The sequence below is a fragment of the Hippoglossus stenolepis genome, chromosome 24 (genome assembly GCF_022539355.2).
Source record: "Hippoglossus stenolepis isolate QCI-W04-F060 chromosome 24, HSTE1.2, whole genome shotgun sequence".
Lineage (NCBI taxonomy): Eukaryota > Metazoa > Chordata > Actinopteri > Pleuronectiformes > Pleuronectidae > Hippoglossus > Hippoglossus stenolepis.
The window spans coordinates 8,775,632-8,792,242 of NC_061506.1; the positions used below are offsets into that span (position 1 = coordinate 8,775,632).

The 16,611-nt window shown below is 44.8% G+C and overlaps 1 protein-coding gene and 1 long non-coding RNA gene across 14 annotated transcripts in view; one reads left to right on the forward strand and one right to left on the reverse strand.

Moving 5' to 3' along the window:
* LOC118103440 overlaps positions 1-14,388 on the forward strand; it is a 75,488-nt gene extending 61,100 nt beyond the window's left edge. For 9 of the 13 annotated variants that reach the window (XR_007032439.1, XR_007032442.1, XR_007032448.1 and 6 more), the window contains 2 exons: positions 146-214; positions 11,716-14,388. This is a non-coding gene — a long non-coding RNA (uncharacterized LOC118103440). Of the gene's footprint in view, positions 1-145; positions 215-8,183; positions 8,283-11,715 lie in introns of all 13 variants that reach the window. The other 4 variants (XR_007032445.1, XR_007032440.1, XR_007032444.1 and 1 more) reach the window with 4 other exon arrangements.
* Positions 12,774-16,546, reverse strand: LOC118103556 (kynureninase). The gene is made up of 6 exons (XM_047339047.1): positions 15,839-16,546; positions 15,125-15,323; positions 14,738-14,790; positions 14,480-14,574; positions 14,140-14,358; positions 12,774-13,363 (listed from the first exon to the last, which is right to left on the reverse strand). The coding sequence occupies exons 3-6, from the start codon at positions 14,745-14,747 to the stop codon at positions 13,244-13,246; spliced, it is 444 nt and encodes a 147-aa protein (XP_047195003.1). The 5' UTR covers positions 14,748-14,790; positions 15,125-15,323; positions 15,839-16,546; the 3' UTR covers positions 12,774-13,243.
* Between the last annotated feature and the right edge of the window lie 65 nt (positions 16,547-16,611).

Below are 16,611 nucleotides of genomic sequence, written 5' to 3' on the forward strand. Positions count from 1 at the left end.
GTCTGTCACCTCTTAAGGTTAAAGTTAGAAGTTGGTACCTTATTTTCTCAAAATGTGTACAGTAAAATTCGTTGACACTTGGCATAGAGATCTTTATGTATTTGTTGCTGTTACCAGTGTAAACAGAATATTTGTCTTCCCATAGAAAGAGATGAGGGGAAGCATTACCTACAAGATTGTGCCCAGTTACCGGTCCCGGTCCATGTCCCGTGAGGTATGGCATCGAACACACGCACACATTTGATGGTATAGTTAATTGCAGAATCTTCATAATAATATTCATTACAATAATTTGATATTTGATGGTGTTCTGAACTCTGCCTCGTTAACGTGTCCAAATGATGTGTTGTCATCAAAAGATTAGCAAGCCAGCTCCAAACATTTTCTGCATGATATATGTACAAAGGCTGCCTTTCAGCAGCGCATCGCACACCTGCGACGAGAGCGCGCATTCAGTGGAGGAGTGAGGCGTGACGCAGAAGGAATTGGGAGCGAGGATCGACGTAATCGATGACGTAAATACGTCGACTCGCGGAACGTGCGTCCACACGTCGTATGAAAGGATTCAGATACCTAAAGAGCAAGCTGAAGCGAACCAAATCACCCCCGATCTTCGAGCATAGGTCAACTAGGACCCAGATGCTGTTATTAGATTTTGAAGGACCGTTTCTATGTTACGGTAGTCCTATTTTAACCTGCGCAGCCTTTTCCGTCTTTACGGTAGTAAGCCCTGGCAGCGCCTACTTCACTGAACAACAGAAAGTGGGAACAAAGAGGAAAGTTGCAGCTGTTTAGTAGTTAATATTTGGTGAGATTGTTTATATGTGAAACGTAGTTATATATATATATAAAGAAAAAAGAAGAAATGGGGGAATCTCAAACTAAAATATTTATTTGATTATAGTACACTTCAGTGTGAAAATTAATAATAAACATTGTTGAAATACTCTAGGATTTTGACTTTATACAGACATTGATACAACTACGAGGCTACTTCAACAACTATATTAACCGAGTAATCCAAAATAATTGTTACATTAATCGATTAAAGAAATGATAAGAGAAAAGAGAGAGAAGTGGGGTTTTGGCAGACACACCTGGAGCGGAGCTGGAATCCGAATAAGTTTAGAAGATAGAGTCTTTACCAGTCGTCACCGATATTTTGGTCCTTTGAACTGGATCCTAATCTTAACTCCAGGATTAAGATGCAACAATACAGCAGTGGAGACCGTCCAAAGAGGGATAGACGTACGGATGACTACGAAGTGGACTATCTAATGGAGGGAGATGCCCAGATGACATCTCTCACTTGTCATTGGGGGGGTTCCCCAATACCCACCCTGGGGTGGAAGAGAACCTGAAGAACAGTACGGCTCATCCAGCTTCCACAAGAAGCTGGGGATGACATGGGAGGAAAACCCACAGCTCCATTGGGACTTTGAGCAGCTTCACTCACCAAGAGACGAGACGAGGACGCTTGTGGAGGGCATACGCAGCCGCAAAGAACAAATGCCAGCTGTAGTTACTCACTCACTCCCCACAGCCAGTTTCAAATGAGCGGTCCAACTATTATCCCCCACCAGTCCACTTCACGCCTACCTCATAAGGAGCCAGGACACACGAGGAGCCTCCTTATCATCCCCCATAGTCCAGCTCTACACCACATCCGCGTTATTCAGGTCTCCAGACCCATACATATCTCTACCCCCCTACTCCGATACCACGGCTGCTCTGGATGAAAGGTTTGGACAGCCACACCAAGTTGCATAGAGGAGAATGGCATTTGTCTAGGATGCACCTGACGTCCGCGGTGGTGACACGGCTGCCTTTGAGAGGTTTTCACTACCAATCCAGTCAGTGGTGGGACTACTGAAGACCCTGGGTCCATAAGTGGCAATCGTGCGACACGTGTACAACAACCAAGACTGTGGTCCAGAGGCTCTGGGAGGAAAACGGGGAACTGGACGACTGTCACCTCCAACTGGAGATTGTAGATGTCTGGAACAAGTAGGCAGGAGAACTAAAGGTCCTACCATTCATCAGCCTCCCACGGTGTGACACTCCCAAAGAAGTTGAAGGTGCTAGCATCATAGCTCCAAAAATAGAAGATAGTTAGGGCAAGACCTATCTGGCATTGGTCATGTTAAGATCCCAAATTGCCATGGTGATTCAGGAGGAGGAGCTTACCTTGAAGACACATCAGTCAAGCCACCCTGTTGACAGACTGATGTGGCTGCAGTCAGAGTCTTGCCGCTTTAAGGTGTTTGTTGGCACAAGGGTGGCTGAGATCCAGGAGCCCACCGACCACAATGCGGATTCGGTGAGGAATCCTGCGGATGACATCACAAGAGGGAAGACCTTGAGAGAGCTTGCAGAGCCCAACAGAAGGAGTCAGGGCTCACCTTTTCCCCCACCAATCCCCAGATGTATGGCCCAGGAAATGTGCTAACTTTGGAAGTGTACTTTCTGTGGAGTCACATCCACAATGCAAGAGCGGCAAGTTCCAGATGTGGACAAATGCAAATCATGGAGGGAGCTTATGGACGTAACAGCTTCACGGGGCGGCAGACTAGTGCAACAGAAATATTTCTCTTCCAGAGTGACCGTTTCCCGGATGAACCCTGCGTCACCTACTTACCTTGTCCCAAGAGTTTAATGAGTCAAGCGAACTAATCAGAGTTGGTGGGAGACTATGTAGATTTATGGATGGTGGCATGCCACCATCCATCCCATTGTCAAAGTCTTGATCCAGGATTAGGTCTGTCACCCTGGGCCAGAGCTGAAATGAAGCGCATCTTATGGATCCTCAGAGGACGTGAAGCTATCCCTCACCATCGGCAGTCCTGCACAGACTGTCATCGACGGAAGTACAAACCAGCGGTCGTCACAATGTGCGACTTACCAGTTGCCAGCCTTTGTGTCTTTAAGCCTGCCTTTCACTCCAACGGCACGGACCATTTCAGACCCTTCCAGATAAAAGACGAGCGGCGGTCCGAAAAGAGACGGGGGAATAAGATTCAAGCGCCTCGCCACTTGGGCCGTGCACTTAGACGTCATTGCTCGGAGAGGAACTCTAGCAGAATTATTGTCAGATCAGGGGACCAACTTCAAGGGAGGACTGAAAGAGCTCCGTGAGGCCTCCCTGTACCCACTTATACAACAGTGGGTGCTCAGGATGCTGCTCATCAAAGTGGAGGGCATCCTAAACTGAAAGCCCTTGGGTTCCATGTGTAATCTGGTGTCCTGTTGATGGGCCGGTTAGATGGCTCCCTTCCTCAAGTAGTATACCCGAATACGGCGCTCTTCAGTAAACTGATGTGGAGTCATTCCCAGATCCTGACAGATCACTTTTGGTCAAGTTTCATCAGACCCTACTTACCCGGTCTCCAAAGCTGCCAGAAGTGGCACACCAGCGCAGATGGTGGTGAGGTGTGCCGATATAAAGATAAAAGACAAGATGTACACCATGCCTGCGGCTCAGCAGGTAGTCCTCCCAGCCATGTTCCCTCCCAAAGCGGACAGTGGAGCAGTGCATGTGTTATTGTAGCCCAGGTTTTGGCACATGGTCGCAAACACACGGGATTCAAAGTTCCTGCCGTGGTCGGCGGGGGATGACCTCGGGTGCCCCGAACCGGCTGAACATTCCTTCAACCAAAGCATCTACAATGGTCTCTGCTTCTCGGTCAGGCAGGCTGCGTGCCTCTGGCCACTTGGTGAAGACGTAGCGGTTACCCCTTTCCGAGTGGGGGAATGGCCCTAAAAGCCCCTGTTGGAGATGGGCGTGGGATGTGTCTGTGCAGCTGTCGCAGCGGTGACAATAATCTTCCACATCTCGCCTGTGTTGGCCCCGGCAGAGTCTTTGAGATCCCAAAGTGACCAGATCCAGGAGCTCCACGTAGTGCCCGGTACTGCCACGTGTCTCTCCTGTAGCTGGTTCCTTCCAACCCCTTTGTAGAACCCTATCACACAGGCGCAGAGTTTGGAACACTGACCATAGTCACAGCCACTAGTCCCTGATTGGCAGACGGCCCCCCCCCAGAGCTGCACATTTCACCTCAGTCTTTAAGCATTTGCACTCCTGCGCCTCCCTTTTCTCGCAGTAGCTGTTGCAGGGCTGAGGGGAGAGTGCATCCAAAGGGTCCATTGAGTATCATTGAGGCTTAGCAGCAACAGGCTAGTCAGAGCATCCCCAGTAGGGCTTTCCTCCTCTTTTGACCTCTTTCCAGCCTGGGCTAACAGTTGAACTTGTGCACGGAATGCTCCCCAGTTAGCTTTCCTGTCGTATCTGGGGGTTTTCATTGAAGGTGGGATCGCTCCACCTGCGAGCTGTTGGCTGGCATTCATCCCTAACTTCCACTGATTGAAGGCAGCCCCTACGGCCATTGTCTGGGTCATTTCTCTCACCCGCTCTCTGTGTTGGGTCGCACCCTGGTCCTCGTTAGTGTTGTTGACCGTCGGCTCCCTCCTCCCGCAGAATAGTCTTTAAGGTCATCTTGTTAACGGGGGAAAAGTCACTGTAACCCGCCCGGATCTGGTGGTGAAAATGTTTACTCGTGACACCAATGTCGGGTCCTCGCTGCAGAGACGACACGGAAGTGGTGTCCTTATTTGCAACGTTATTAAGGCCAAAAGAGCATGTGGCATTTAGAGTTTATTGCTCTGACACTCGTCACATCAACCCTTGTCTTCTTCAGTCTACTTGTTATTTCACCCCTGTCCTGCCAACAGGCATTGGTCTAGGAGTGTCATGTGCCCTACCCTGACCTGTTCACTTCAGTACTTATTGAACAAGTTACCTAAGAGCTTGTTTGGAGAAGGGGACCAGAGAACAATGTCAAGCCTGAGGGTCGTGGTTGAGATGTCTGGAGCCAAACCAAGTCCAGCATCTTGCAGTCGCAGGCTACCCGAAGTTTGGTCATGCTGCCCCTTGTTGCGACGTCTTTGGATGAGGCCGCTCTGGAACAGAGGGGACAACCGATGCAGGTTGCTTGGCGTTGAAAGGATGTCATAAAGCTCAGCTGCTTTGCTTCCATAACTTGTTCCAGCTGATGTTCCTTGTGTCCACTGGTTGCCAAGTTGTTTGACCGAGGCCTCCTCTTCCTTGCCGAACACGTCCCTACGTGTGAGAGCTGTCTTGAGATTGGTTCAGTGTCATGTGGAGTCTTGCCTTTGTGTCCTTGAAGTCTTCAGTGAGACTGGTGGCACCCTGTGGAATTCCAAGCCAATTGTTGACGTAGGTGGCGATTCCTATTTGTAGCTTGTCCACTGTTGAGATTGGGGGCCACAGCATCTGGGGTAGAAGCAGGCCTTCAGTCTTTGAGGCAGCTGAGTGTTGTTGACGGCCCGTAGCCCACCACCTCTGATGAAGAATCTAAGGTCAGAGACGTGTCCTTTGACAATGGAAATGCTGCTTGACTTGGATGGTTTTATCTTCAAGTGGGCCTAGCTGATATCCTCCTCCAGCGGTGGTCCGAGCAGTAATGGCATCCACGTGAGCTCTGGAGGCGCAGATCAGAGTGAAGCTGCTGTCTGCCCACCACCCATCTTCAGGCTGGGCCAGTGACCTCCATAGCCATTGGAAAAGCCAGGGGTGGGAGGTGCATTCTGCCTCGTCTTGGCCGACGGACTGCATGTTGTACCCATTTCTGATTTGGATGGCTGGCTTCTGATAAAGTTGGGGCTGATTGGAGCGTTGTCAACTTAGTGTCCTCTGTTGAAGGATGAACCTTTGCTGCGTGTCAATGTTTACACGGGTTGAGGAAAAGTCACCTTTCTGATCCTGTTCTATGTAGTCTGTTGTTAAGATGATGCGAGCCAGGGCTGCTTTAATAGGGTTTTCATCTGAAGTAATTGTAGGTGTAAAGTCAGACACGTATTCCAACAGAAATATGACTGAGGAATATGAACAGTATCTAAGTAGATGCGGCGGCACGGTTGAAGAGAAAAACAGCGGTAAGTAAAGACAGCAATTGAGATGAAATTGACCCAGGTATTTTTCTACACAGCTGATTCCTGTCCTGTTTGAAGTGAACCGGCAAAGATGCGAAAGACTTGAATGTTATTGTGTAATGTGCCTAAATTGGGGATTAAAGTCTCGGGAGTGTTGTCACCACTGATGTCTCGTGTTGTTTCTGTTGACTATTTAGATGCTTCAGGCAGCTTAGACTTAGCGTCGCCACTAAAACTAAGTAGTGTACGTGAAGCAAAAGTGCAAGGCTGAACGGAAAAACAATCTTGTACAAGTTGCAGTAGACGTGAAATCAGACAGCACAAGAAAAGGCAAACTTTAATGGACTTGGCAGAGGTACACATGACATTTCATTTAGCACAAGAGTCACATAAGCGCAACAAACAGAAAGTAGTTTTCACCAACGTGTAGTTGGGCGAGCCTTTTCCTGGAAGGAAAAGAAGTTTGGTCAAGCAGCTCAGATTTCAATACATTAGCCTCGAGTGCTTTGGAAAGAAAGGCTAAAGGCTAGTTAGCTAAACAGGCAAGTGCCAACGAGGTGGGCCAGGAGCAGGTGAACAGGATCAGAAGTTGATTAGGAAAGACAAAGGGCTAAAGAGAAATGTTTGGTGGGGGGGGAATAGTAGCTGAATTTAGCACAAAGACTTTAGGGTAGCAGAAAAGTAAGAGTAGCTCTTCAGAGTAGTTAGATAGTGGCCCATTTCTAGGAGAAGGTGGCAGTTTGTTTGTCAAAGAGCGACAGAAAAGGAAGAGTAGCAAGACTTACCTGCGCAGAAGACGTTGGGGGCCGCGCTCCCCGCTGCCTCCCCCAGCTGACTGCCACAGCCGACTGCCGAGTCTTCATTCTCCGAGTCTTCATCGGACGCGGCTTCGTCGGACGCCGGGCGGGCACTTGCTTTTCACCTGCTGCTGCCCGCCTCCCATTGGCTCTCTCCTCTCTTGCCCACCTGCGCACAATTGAAGCCCTGCTGCTTGATTGCTCACCTGGCCCTTCGGGTCAAAAAGCCCTCTTTTCTTTCGTCGCGCTTCCCCAGGAGGAGCGACACCGCTGGGCTTCGTACTGCAAAGGACTGTGCAATGACTATTCGGGTGACTTTCTTTGTCCTCAACCGCATGCTTGACTGGCAAACACGCTTGGTAAGTACCCTTAGTTTGTTTGTGTGTTTAGACTTTGACTCTTTTCTCAATAAATACTCTGCTCAAACACTAATGTTGTCTTCGTTAATGATGCGCGAGTGTCCATCTGACATGCTTATTTTGGTTGCTTGAATTGATTTTATCGGTTACAAATTGGAAATTTATATTAATTAATGAAACTTTATCTATCTACTTGTTATTTCACATTCTTACTTTGAATTTAGATATCAAGCACTTTTCTTACAGCCACATTGATTTCATGCACAAAGGCACTACATTTGATTTGATCATAACTATCAAACAATCTAGGCATATGTTAGTACGTTGTTCAAAATATCATCCCAAAAAGACTAGGGTTACCAGTATGATGTTTGTTTAACACTAAACTACATTCTGTTTGGTTTCTCATTCAAATCAATGCTATGAATTCTCTAAACGCTCAATTAACTGACATTCGTGACACCTGGCCTATATTGACACCAGCTGATCGTCAACTTGACTAACTCGGTCACGCCTTCCTTCTGGGTTCGCCAGAGACTCGACTCCACCTCCTACTTGTGCTAACTCTGCTGTTCTCTGACATGAACGTGCAGATAAAAGCATTTACACAACCCGCAGCCTGAAAACATCAGTGGAGCTGACGACGCTAAGACAACCGACAAAACGAGGATCGTCGCGAGGAACAAACGCCGCCTCGTGTGGGACCTCGGGGGCAAAGTACACCGACACTAACGTTACTAATGTTTAAAGACTCACCTCGTGCATCCTTTTCATCAACATCAGACAGTGGCAGCAGTGGTGATAGGGTTACCTGGGAAACAATCAGTCTGAATGTTAAGATGGATTTGTCACTTTTCAAACAACACTTCATCAAAACCATACAAGGATTTCTACATGTACAGCACAACACAGAGAAAGGAGCTAATCTGGATATTCAAGTGGCTGGAAACAGCTAATCATTACTATTTTTTCTGGATGAATCTACATGCATTGTGGAGTCATCTTCAACTGCATCCATCCATCCTCCTTAATTCTATGACAAAGATGAACTAACTAGCTGCTTTTGCTCATTCTACAGGACCCTGACCTGCAGCTCAGCTACGGGACAATCACTCCAGACATCACAATATACATCTGTGTGTCTGTACATGTATATGACAACACACCACTCTACTGAGTATGTCGTCAAAAATATCCCTTTCTTTTACTTCATCTTAACTGTATATTATCTTCATGTACTAACTACAGCTGCAAGACCAGCGTGATGCAGTACAAATGGAGTGTTGTGAATTGGAAGTACCTCAAAGTCGGACTGAAGCGCAACGTCTGGTTTCTCTCTCGTCCAGTCCGGCTCTTGGCCTCGTGTCTCGCACTGTAAGACAATTCTAAACAAATACAACAAACATCTACTTAAATCACTACTGCAGTACAGTTAAAAGCTTTCGTTGACATATTTGACTATTGTCACATATCTCTACTGTTCACATCTTCAGCTTCACACACCCGTCCTGTGCTTTATTAGAGCTGGCACAAGGTTCTTTGTTGACTTTGCTGACATTTGGACACGTGCTCCAATTAACTTCAATATGACAACACTCACAATCGCTTCCTGTTTGCTAACTTCTCTTCAAAGTAACAGCGCGTTCATTTGTATGCCGTCGTGCTGAGCAGAATTACACAGCTTGGGTCTGAATTCATCTCAAGTGTGATGTGACTAAATAACATCACTTCAATCATTCTGTCAAACTTGTCTATATTCACTAATAAAGACAAATTCCGTTTCATTTCATGACAAACACAAACTTTCTGTCTTTTCTATCTGAACTCTTCATCAAACACTTGTTTATAACAGCTCCAAGCAAACAGCTTTCAAACTGCCACAGCGCTAGTATTAAACATTATTTATGTGTATTCACTTCAATGTGTACATTATTGTTGCCGTCATCTTCACGACATTTTTCTCTGCAGCATTGACAACGAGGGCGTCGTCGTCGTCCTTCACCTCCAGTGACACCGACGCTCTTCTGCATCTGCAGCACACAACACATTTATTTTGATATGGTGAATGAAAACCACTTAGAGATATTTATAGACTTTTTCATGGCAAAATACAAGTAATACAAGTGCTGACAAGGATATAGATCAATCATTGAGACACTCGTATCAAAGACACGTGACTGAGATGTCGCAGCGTTTCACTTCATCTACATCAAAGGTTGAATTTACTATTCTATTTGATTCAGAGACCTCCTAATTCACATTCACTTTTAGCTGACACTTTCCTAAGCCACTTACAACTTCTCTCAACGTGTTTTACAATGAAGGCCGACACCTTCCATATTAGAGAGAAAGCAAACAGTTGGGATGACGTAACCGGCTTCCATTTTATATCGTAACTCCACTTTTAAACACATTGATTCCTCTATTTTACCCAATGAGCAACACTTTAGGGGCAGTGGAGAGAAGATACCTCCACAACCACACTCAATGTGGGCGACATCTCTGTCAATCGCTGCTCCTCAGAGTTCAAGGAACAGATGGATCAGTCGAGCTGTGACTCTGTGTCAGCCTGGCTACACAGCTGAAGAGGAACCTGGGCTCCTTCTCATTTTCTTGTATTAATGATCAACAACTTCAAGTGCTTTCTTGTCATTTCTCGAAATAACTATTGACAGTGACACCGTGGAGCTCCTCTCCTGTTTACAATGAGGCTGCTGTTCTTTTTACAAAGTTAGAACCTAGTGTGGGAGTGAAGTTTGGCTCAGAAAGGCAAATGCTCAGAGCTTAATGTCACTTATTATTACATTTCATTTGTTTTCCACTCAACACCTTAACAACTACAATCAAATGAAATATCTTATGTTCTTTTTACAATATTAAGGTGAAAGTCACCTACTTTTTCTTTACAGCACTGATAACTTACCTAAATTTACTACAATTTCTAACAAAACCTTTACAAGTGATAAACAATTTTCACTTCACTCTTGTTCAGGATCAGCTCCACTTGCTCTACATCAAGTTTCAAGTACTTTTACTGTTCAAACTTAGAGAAAATTAATGGTAAAGTCAGGTACTTTTATTTTAAACCATCTACAAGTGGCTCCTATTAAATATTACAATAAAAGCGGTGACAAACATGTCACTTCTAAACTCTTTCCTCTCAAGAGGCTTTTGAAACTATATTTATTAGGAGCAAGTTCTTGATGCTATCATAAAAACTAGCCTACTTTCCCTTACATTATCTCCTCAACTCTGTCTAATCTTCACTAACTTGACAGATTCACAATCAAACACATCAAACCTTCAGCCTAGTTCTTCGTTGCTCAGTCACATAATCTAATTCACTAACAGCACCTTGTTCAGTGAAGGAGGCGTGAGACAAGCTAAAGCTGCTAAACTAGCACCAGACACCGCGTGTGAACAAAGTCAATCAAACAAACAAAGGCACAAACACAGAGTGAACAACAGTGAATATGGTTCGAAACCCGCCTCCGACAATGAGCGCGACGGTTCAGTTCCGTTCTGTAGAGGAGACACGAGGAGCCGCGGGAGTCCGTACACAAACATTTCAGACCCGGAAGTGACGCGGCACGCTCCACCTCCGCACGTCAGCACGTCCGACAGTGGCCAAGGCCAAATGTACATTAGTCCTTTTTCTGCTTTTAATCAAAACATTCACTTTTTTCCGATTTTTTGAACTATTCTATTAGATAGACATTTTATTTAGTAACAAACTATATCTTACAAACACTGTCAATAGATTGATATTAATAATTAAGCATAATACGAGTAATAGCACCACAGTAGCAATGATGTAGTCATAAACCACCCAAGACTAATCTACTCTTTTTTTTGGATTTTTCTAGTTTGCTCTTGCACCTGTTTTTCTTTCCCTGTCTGTAGCCTTTCACGCTTTAGCTCCCCAACAATTCATTACTGGGATGAAAAGGCCAGCTTCAGAACCTGTCGACTCAGAGCGACGTGGGCTCAGTAAGCCCGAGACCGGGGCTGTTTGGGGTCATTAGTTTGGATGCGTGCAGCTCTCAATCCCCATTACCTGCCACCGCCGCCGCCACAACCTGCCCAGGGCGCCGTTTAGTCCCCACACATGACCAGGGGATAACTACACACGTCATGTTAAACATCAAAATAAGTTTGTTATTTAACCTGCGAGTATCAACAAACTAAAGGTAGAGTCACGTCTAAATTCTGTCTAATATTATTATAGCACTAAAACAACTGACTCAACTCACTGAAGGGTCCACTCACTGTTTCCTGTATTTTTTTTCACTGACATTGTATCTGGTGACACACACACAAGGATTCATTTACTCATCTAGAGAAGCTTTTGTGAGAACATTTCACATAAACTTCAGGTGAGTTAATGAGTTTTCATGTGTCTGTGAAAGGAGGAGGAGGAGGAGGAGAGGAGAGCTGAGTGACATAAGGGAGAGAGAGACAGAGAAAGAGAGGATGGAGGAGTAGAGGGTAGGAGATAGAGAAATGAAGGGATGACAGACAGAAAGAAGTGGTCAATAAATGAAACACCGTGTGAATGCTACAACTTATTTGACTCTATTGAGGTTGATATATTTTCTTCTTATCAACAGGATCAAGTGGAGTCAAACTTTACAGCTTTGAAACAAACAAACCTCAGAAAACTCCTCTCTTGACTAAGGTACAATGTGATGAAATGAGGCAGTAGTTCACGTTTTCTTCTCATCTTTACACAGTTAAACATTACACTAACACGTAACCTGCTCACAATTCACTGTCAATTTGTGCTACTCACATACATTTAGATGTCACTATTTCAAATCGCATGTTTTAGTACTTTTCTTACAGCTGATCATAAATATATAATCTTTCAAACATGTATTTTCTTGGTCTTTAGACCCTGTGTGTGAACTCTTGGTCATCATCAAGAAGGTACATCTGCATTTTTAAGCTCAAGTAGCCCAAAAAAAGACAATACACAGCCTCTCTTCAATTATGTATTCTCACATCACCAAAACATATTTCAACTAATGCTCATTTTGCTCCATTCCCCAGCTGGGTAGCCAAGTGCTCATTAGTTTTAAAGAAGGTTAATCCATTTAGGTTTTTGCATTTTGATATGCCAATTACGTCTGATCGTGGAATAGGCATCCGTCAAGGTAATAGTGCATAAACACGCGCGGGAACATTAGGGAGAAGTCAACGTTATAATAAAGTAGGTGTTAATTGGTGATGGGAGGACTGTCGGCTAACTCGTGTGTGTAATGTACAGTCGGGTGAGGAATAGAGGGTGGGGGGAGGAGGTTTCGGCTTTTTTTTTCTACCCCCAAATCAATCATTTGCATACCTCATGCTGCGAGATCTCTGGGTATCGAGTCCCAATGCTTCACTAGAAAGATGCATCGCACCAGCAGGGAATTGTGCTTTCAACAATATACAACTATTGGTTTACTCAGACAATTGCTGATTTTAAACATTCTTTCATTTGAATGAAGCCAATTTGCCTTTTGTGTCCTGATTTTTACTTTGCCATTTTTTTTTTCTGACAGAATGTTTAGTGCCAATTACTTTTCCCTTTAATATGTATTGTATCCCATCATGCATTGCACTGACACTGAATGAAAGATTACTTCATTGGGACTCAGTACAAGCGGCAACAAACAGTAAATCCTTGAAAGTTGGAGCAGATGCTTCATATTTATTCATAAGTGAAAACATGCTCAGTAAATGTTGAATGCCATTGGACGTCGCTTTGGATAAAGGTGTCTGCTAAATGACATGTAATGTAATATGTTCCGACTAATGATGCAGAGAATGTGACGTTTTCTAGCGTTTTTTTGTTAATTAGCCAGTGAGCTCACAGACACAACAAAGGTGTTTTCCATATGTTAATGGTTCTGATAAGTTTGGTTTTATTCGTTGAAGCACAAGGTGGTGGCAAACTGTATGTGTGATATTTTTGCTTCATTTGTTAAACTGATGGAGACTCATCTTTTAGACTTCAATAAAGCAATTATACATTGAAATAGACATTTACAGACAATGTTGTCAAATGTTTTCCTTGACATCTTCTTGTACCTCTGTGACTTTGCAGCAGTCCAAGCTCATTTACACAGTAAACTTCAGTCCAGCCCTCTTTGTTCACTGGCATCTGGAGGTGAGCGCCGATCCCAGTGTCTGTATGAAGGTGTGGACGTCCCTGAAGGTGTTGTAGAGCGGCACCGGAGCGAGTCGCAGCACGCTGGGCTCTCTCGTGTCCAACTGAGAGACAGGAAGTCAGTGTTGGAACTACTCAATTCCCACATTATTCTGCTTTTACAAGGCTGTAATGGTGAAGAGCTGATTCTTTTCAAACCAGGCTGATGCTCAAGACTCACACAGTTGCAGCCAGTGCGTGTTAATCCCATTGAGGATTCTATTTCCTCTTTAGCATTGTTAGCAATGCACACGTGTGAGTCCAGCACTCATCTTTAAGTGACAGTATGTTACTTGCTATTAAAACATTAGATTGATTAAACTAAGTTTGATGATTCAGAGTTTCCTCACCCTGAACCTCTGTTCTTGCAACATCTCCTGTGACAAGTGTTGAACTGACTGATAGTCGCAGCTTCAATTCATACTGTCAGAATCAGGTGAATGGTGAATTTACACTGATTACATGAGGTTCATTCCATACCTCTCACAGGAGATCATACCTGCTTCATGTTTAAAGGTATACTTCACAGACAAATGAAATTTCACTCCATCTACTCACCACTATGCCAATGGAGGGGTGGGTAAAGTGTTTCACTCCACAAAACACTTTGGGACTCTCAGGAGTAAACAACGTCTGAAGAATGAGTCACTTTGGCTGCAACACTATTTACCCCCGAGACTCCAAACACATCACCCACCCCTCCAGCAGCATACTGGTGAGTACGTTTAAAACTAGCGAGAGCAGGCTACACCTCCTCCTACCAAAGCTAAGCCTCTAAAACACATGAATAAACAACTTGCACGCAAACTCTGCTACAAGTAATAATTTGTCAGTTACTCACTGCGACTCCTCTCTTCTCCAGCTCCTTGAAAACCTTGCCAATGGGGACCGAGAAGGAGAGCGAGAGCTGGGGGTCGGAGGGCGTGATGATGCGGACGTGTGGTTTCTCAGGCTGCACGGCGGCGTCTTCGGTGTAGTGATGCTGGATGAGATACTCCAGGTAACCCGTCAGGAGGAGTGACTTCCTGCGTAATGCCTGCATACTGGTCATGGCAAACACCTGTCAAAAATAAACAACATTTAAAACTCACTTGTTTCATTGTCTTTATTTTCTTGAGGCAAGAAAATACAGACAAGCATTACAATTTCTGACAAGTCAAATCAGATAATTACTGCAGTACCTGTAGACTGGCCTGCAGGGGGCAGACCAGCAGGATGGACTGGTTGGAGAGTCTGAAGCCGCTCACACCGGGCTGCAGCTCCAACACTGAAAACACTAAAGAAACTCTAATGAGTAAACACACACACAATTCAGATGTAATATCAATTGTCGCCACAGGATGGCACACAACAACTATAACATCCATGTCCTTGCTGCAGAAACCTGTTTGAATCGTGACATGATGTAGCACAGTAAAGTGTCGCGTGCAGTCATTTACCGTTAGGCATCTGGAACCGCGTCTTCAGGTCGTGACCCCACCATCCCCACAGCCTGGTGGAGACAAGACAGTCATCTGTTATAGATTTTGTAATTGGTACATTTCTAATTAAATTATTGAACTGCTTAAATTACTTTTAAAGTGTTTCAGTCAGTATACCTATCAATCAAATTCTATTTGTTCACAAATCAGATAAGAAATTTACATGCATGAATAAAACTCTATTTCCCCATACAATGAAGCATCACCTCTATTTGCCCATGACTACTAATTGGTATATTCATGTTTTACAAATACTGACAGTGAATTGAACCTATTATGACATGCATCTACAATTTCTTTGATGAAAACAGTTATAAACTTAGATACACTATAAATCATTTTTACCTTCAAAAGCAGCTTCATTTTTTTTATGACAGCAGGTTTGTCATTTGCTTTGTGCATCATGCACGTTGGAGTTGCGTGGCGGAGAAAGGATTGCATGGGGATCAGGGGGCGACCTGGGCAGAGCGGTTAGGGCGAGGACCACGCGGGCACCGACGGCTGATGGGCCCGAGGAACTGACTTGTTCCCAGACCATTAGGTTCTGAAATGATGTGCACAAACGTGTCATTATTCTGGCTTCGTGCTGTAGTGGAAAATTCTACTGACCACCGTCTAAGGTATTGGAAATCCCCCTGACCAGGTGTCTACCTGACAGGATGGAACCCTTATTTGGCGGTGTCTCACTGCTATGACCTTGATAAACAGGGTGCATGCCCTTATTTGGTGATGTTTTGTTCCAACTGCTACAGAGGACGGACAGGCACAGATGATGATCTCATGTCTTTCATGTCTTTTTTTCTTATTATGTTCTATGTCACGCCTCTTTGTATAAGTTCTGGCTTTTGTGAACTTGCAGCCACTTCCATTTTGAGCACCCGTGCTTGTTGTGTAACCTCTGCAGAGTTTACTATTAAAAAGACTCAAAGGCAACTCCAGTCTGAGAATTTCATTATTTCTAATCTCAAGATGATTTTCCATCACAGTACTCCTTGTGAATGTCACACTCTGATGTGTTCCTCTCTTTTGCTTGTTCCTCCATCAATTTTCTCCACTTACCTCTACTTCCGGGTGCGATCGCTGCCTTCAGCGGGATCAGCTGGCGACCGCGTGACTCCCGAGGCCCGCGGGCACGCCCCCTCGGCCGCAGGTGCCACGTTCACTCCAAAAGAGCAGCGACCCCCCCCTTTTAGCACAGCACGTGCTAAAGCTCCTCACATTCTCCAGCAGATCGCGTCCCTGCTAAACAAACACACGCACACGTCCACAGTGACAGTCTCCACGTTGGCGCGAGCGACCTCCTCGACGGAGCTGGACATCACACCGGTCACTGATTGACGTCCTTCTTCGGTCTGGTGGCAGTCTCACCAGCTGTATACACAAACAGCGCCCTCTACCGACGACATCGTTGCACGCTTCTATACAGTCAATGATAATACAGTCCAGTCAATGCTATGATACCATGTTCTCAGTTTAATCGTGTCTCTAGTGTTGGTTATACCAATCGAAAGAGGCATAATAAGCTACCATTTTATTTATCATCCCTATACAAGTTAGAAATATGCCCCCACACAGAGCTGGGTCAAACTGCATTCACATTCCACCATCCTCATAGTTGCAATAAACTTCAGGACTCAATTAGGCTAGATCGTTTTTTTACCTTACAACTGTTTCAGTTTTTGTTTAAGGACTTTATTTTTATTTTTACTCAAGGTATTTTTGCTTCCCTTTTAGAAAGCTGAAATGCTTCAGCCCATTTCATTTAAAGTTTAAGGTGCCAACCATGAACCGTAAGATCCCCAGTTGTTTCAGCTCTGCAGGTTCTCGCTACC

Coding starts and splice junctions, on each gene's coding strand:
- LOC118103556 (XM_047339047.1), bottom strand. Junction 14,359..14,479: donor CCCTGCAGGCCAGTCTACAG/GTACTGCAGTAA, acceptor TATTTTTGACAG/GTGTTTGCCATGACCAGTAT. Junction 13,364..14,139: donor TGGAGAAGAGAGGAGTCGCA/GTGAGTAACTGA, acceptor CCTGTCTCTCAG/TTGGACACGAGAGAGCCCAG.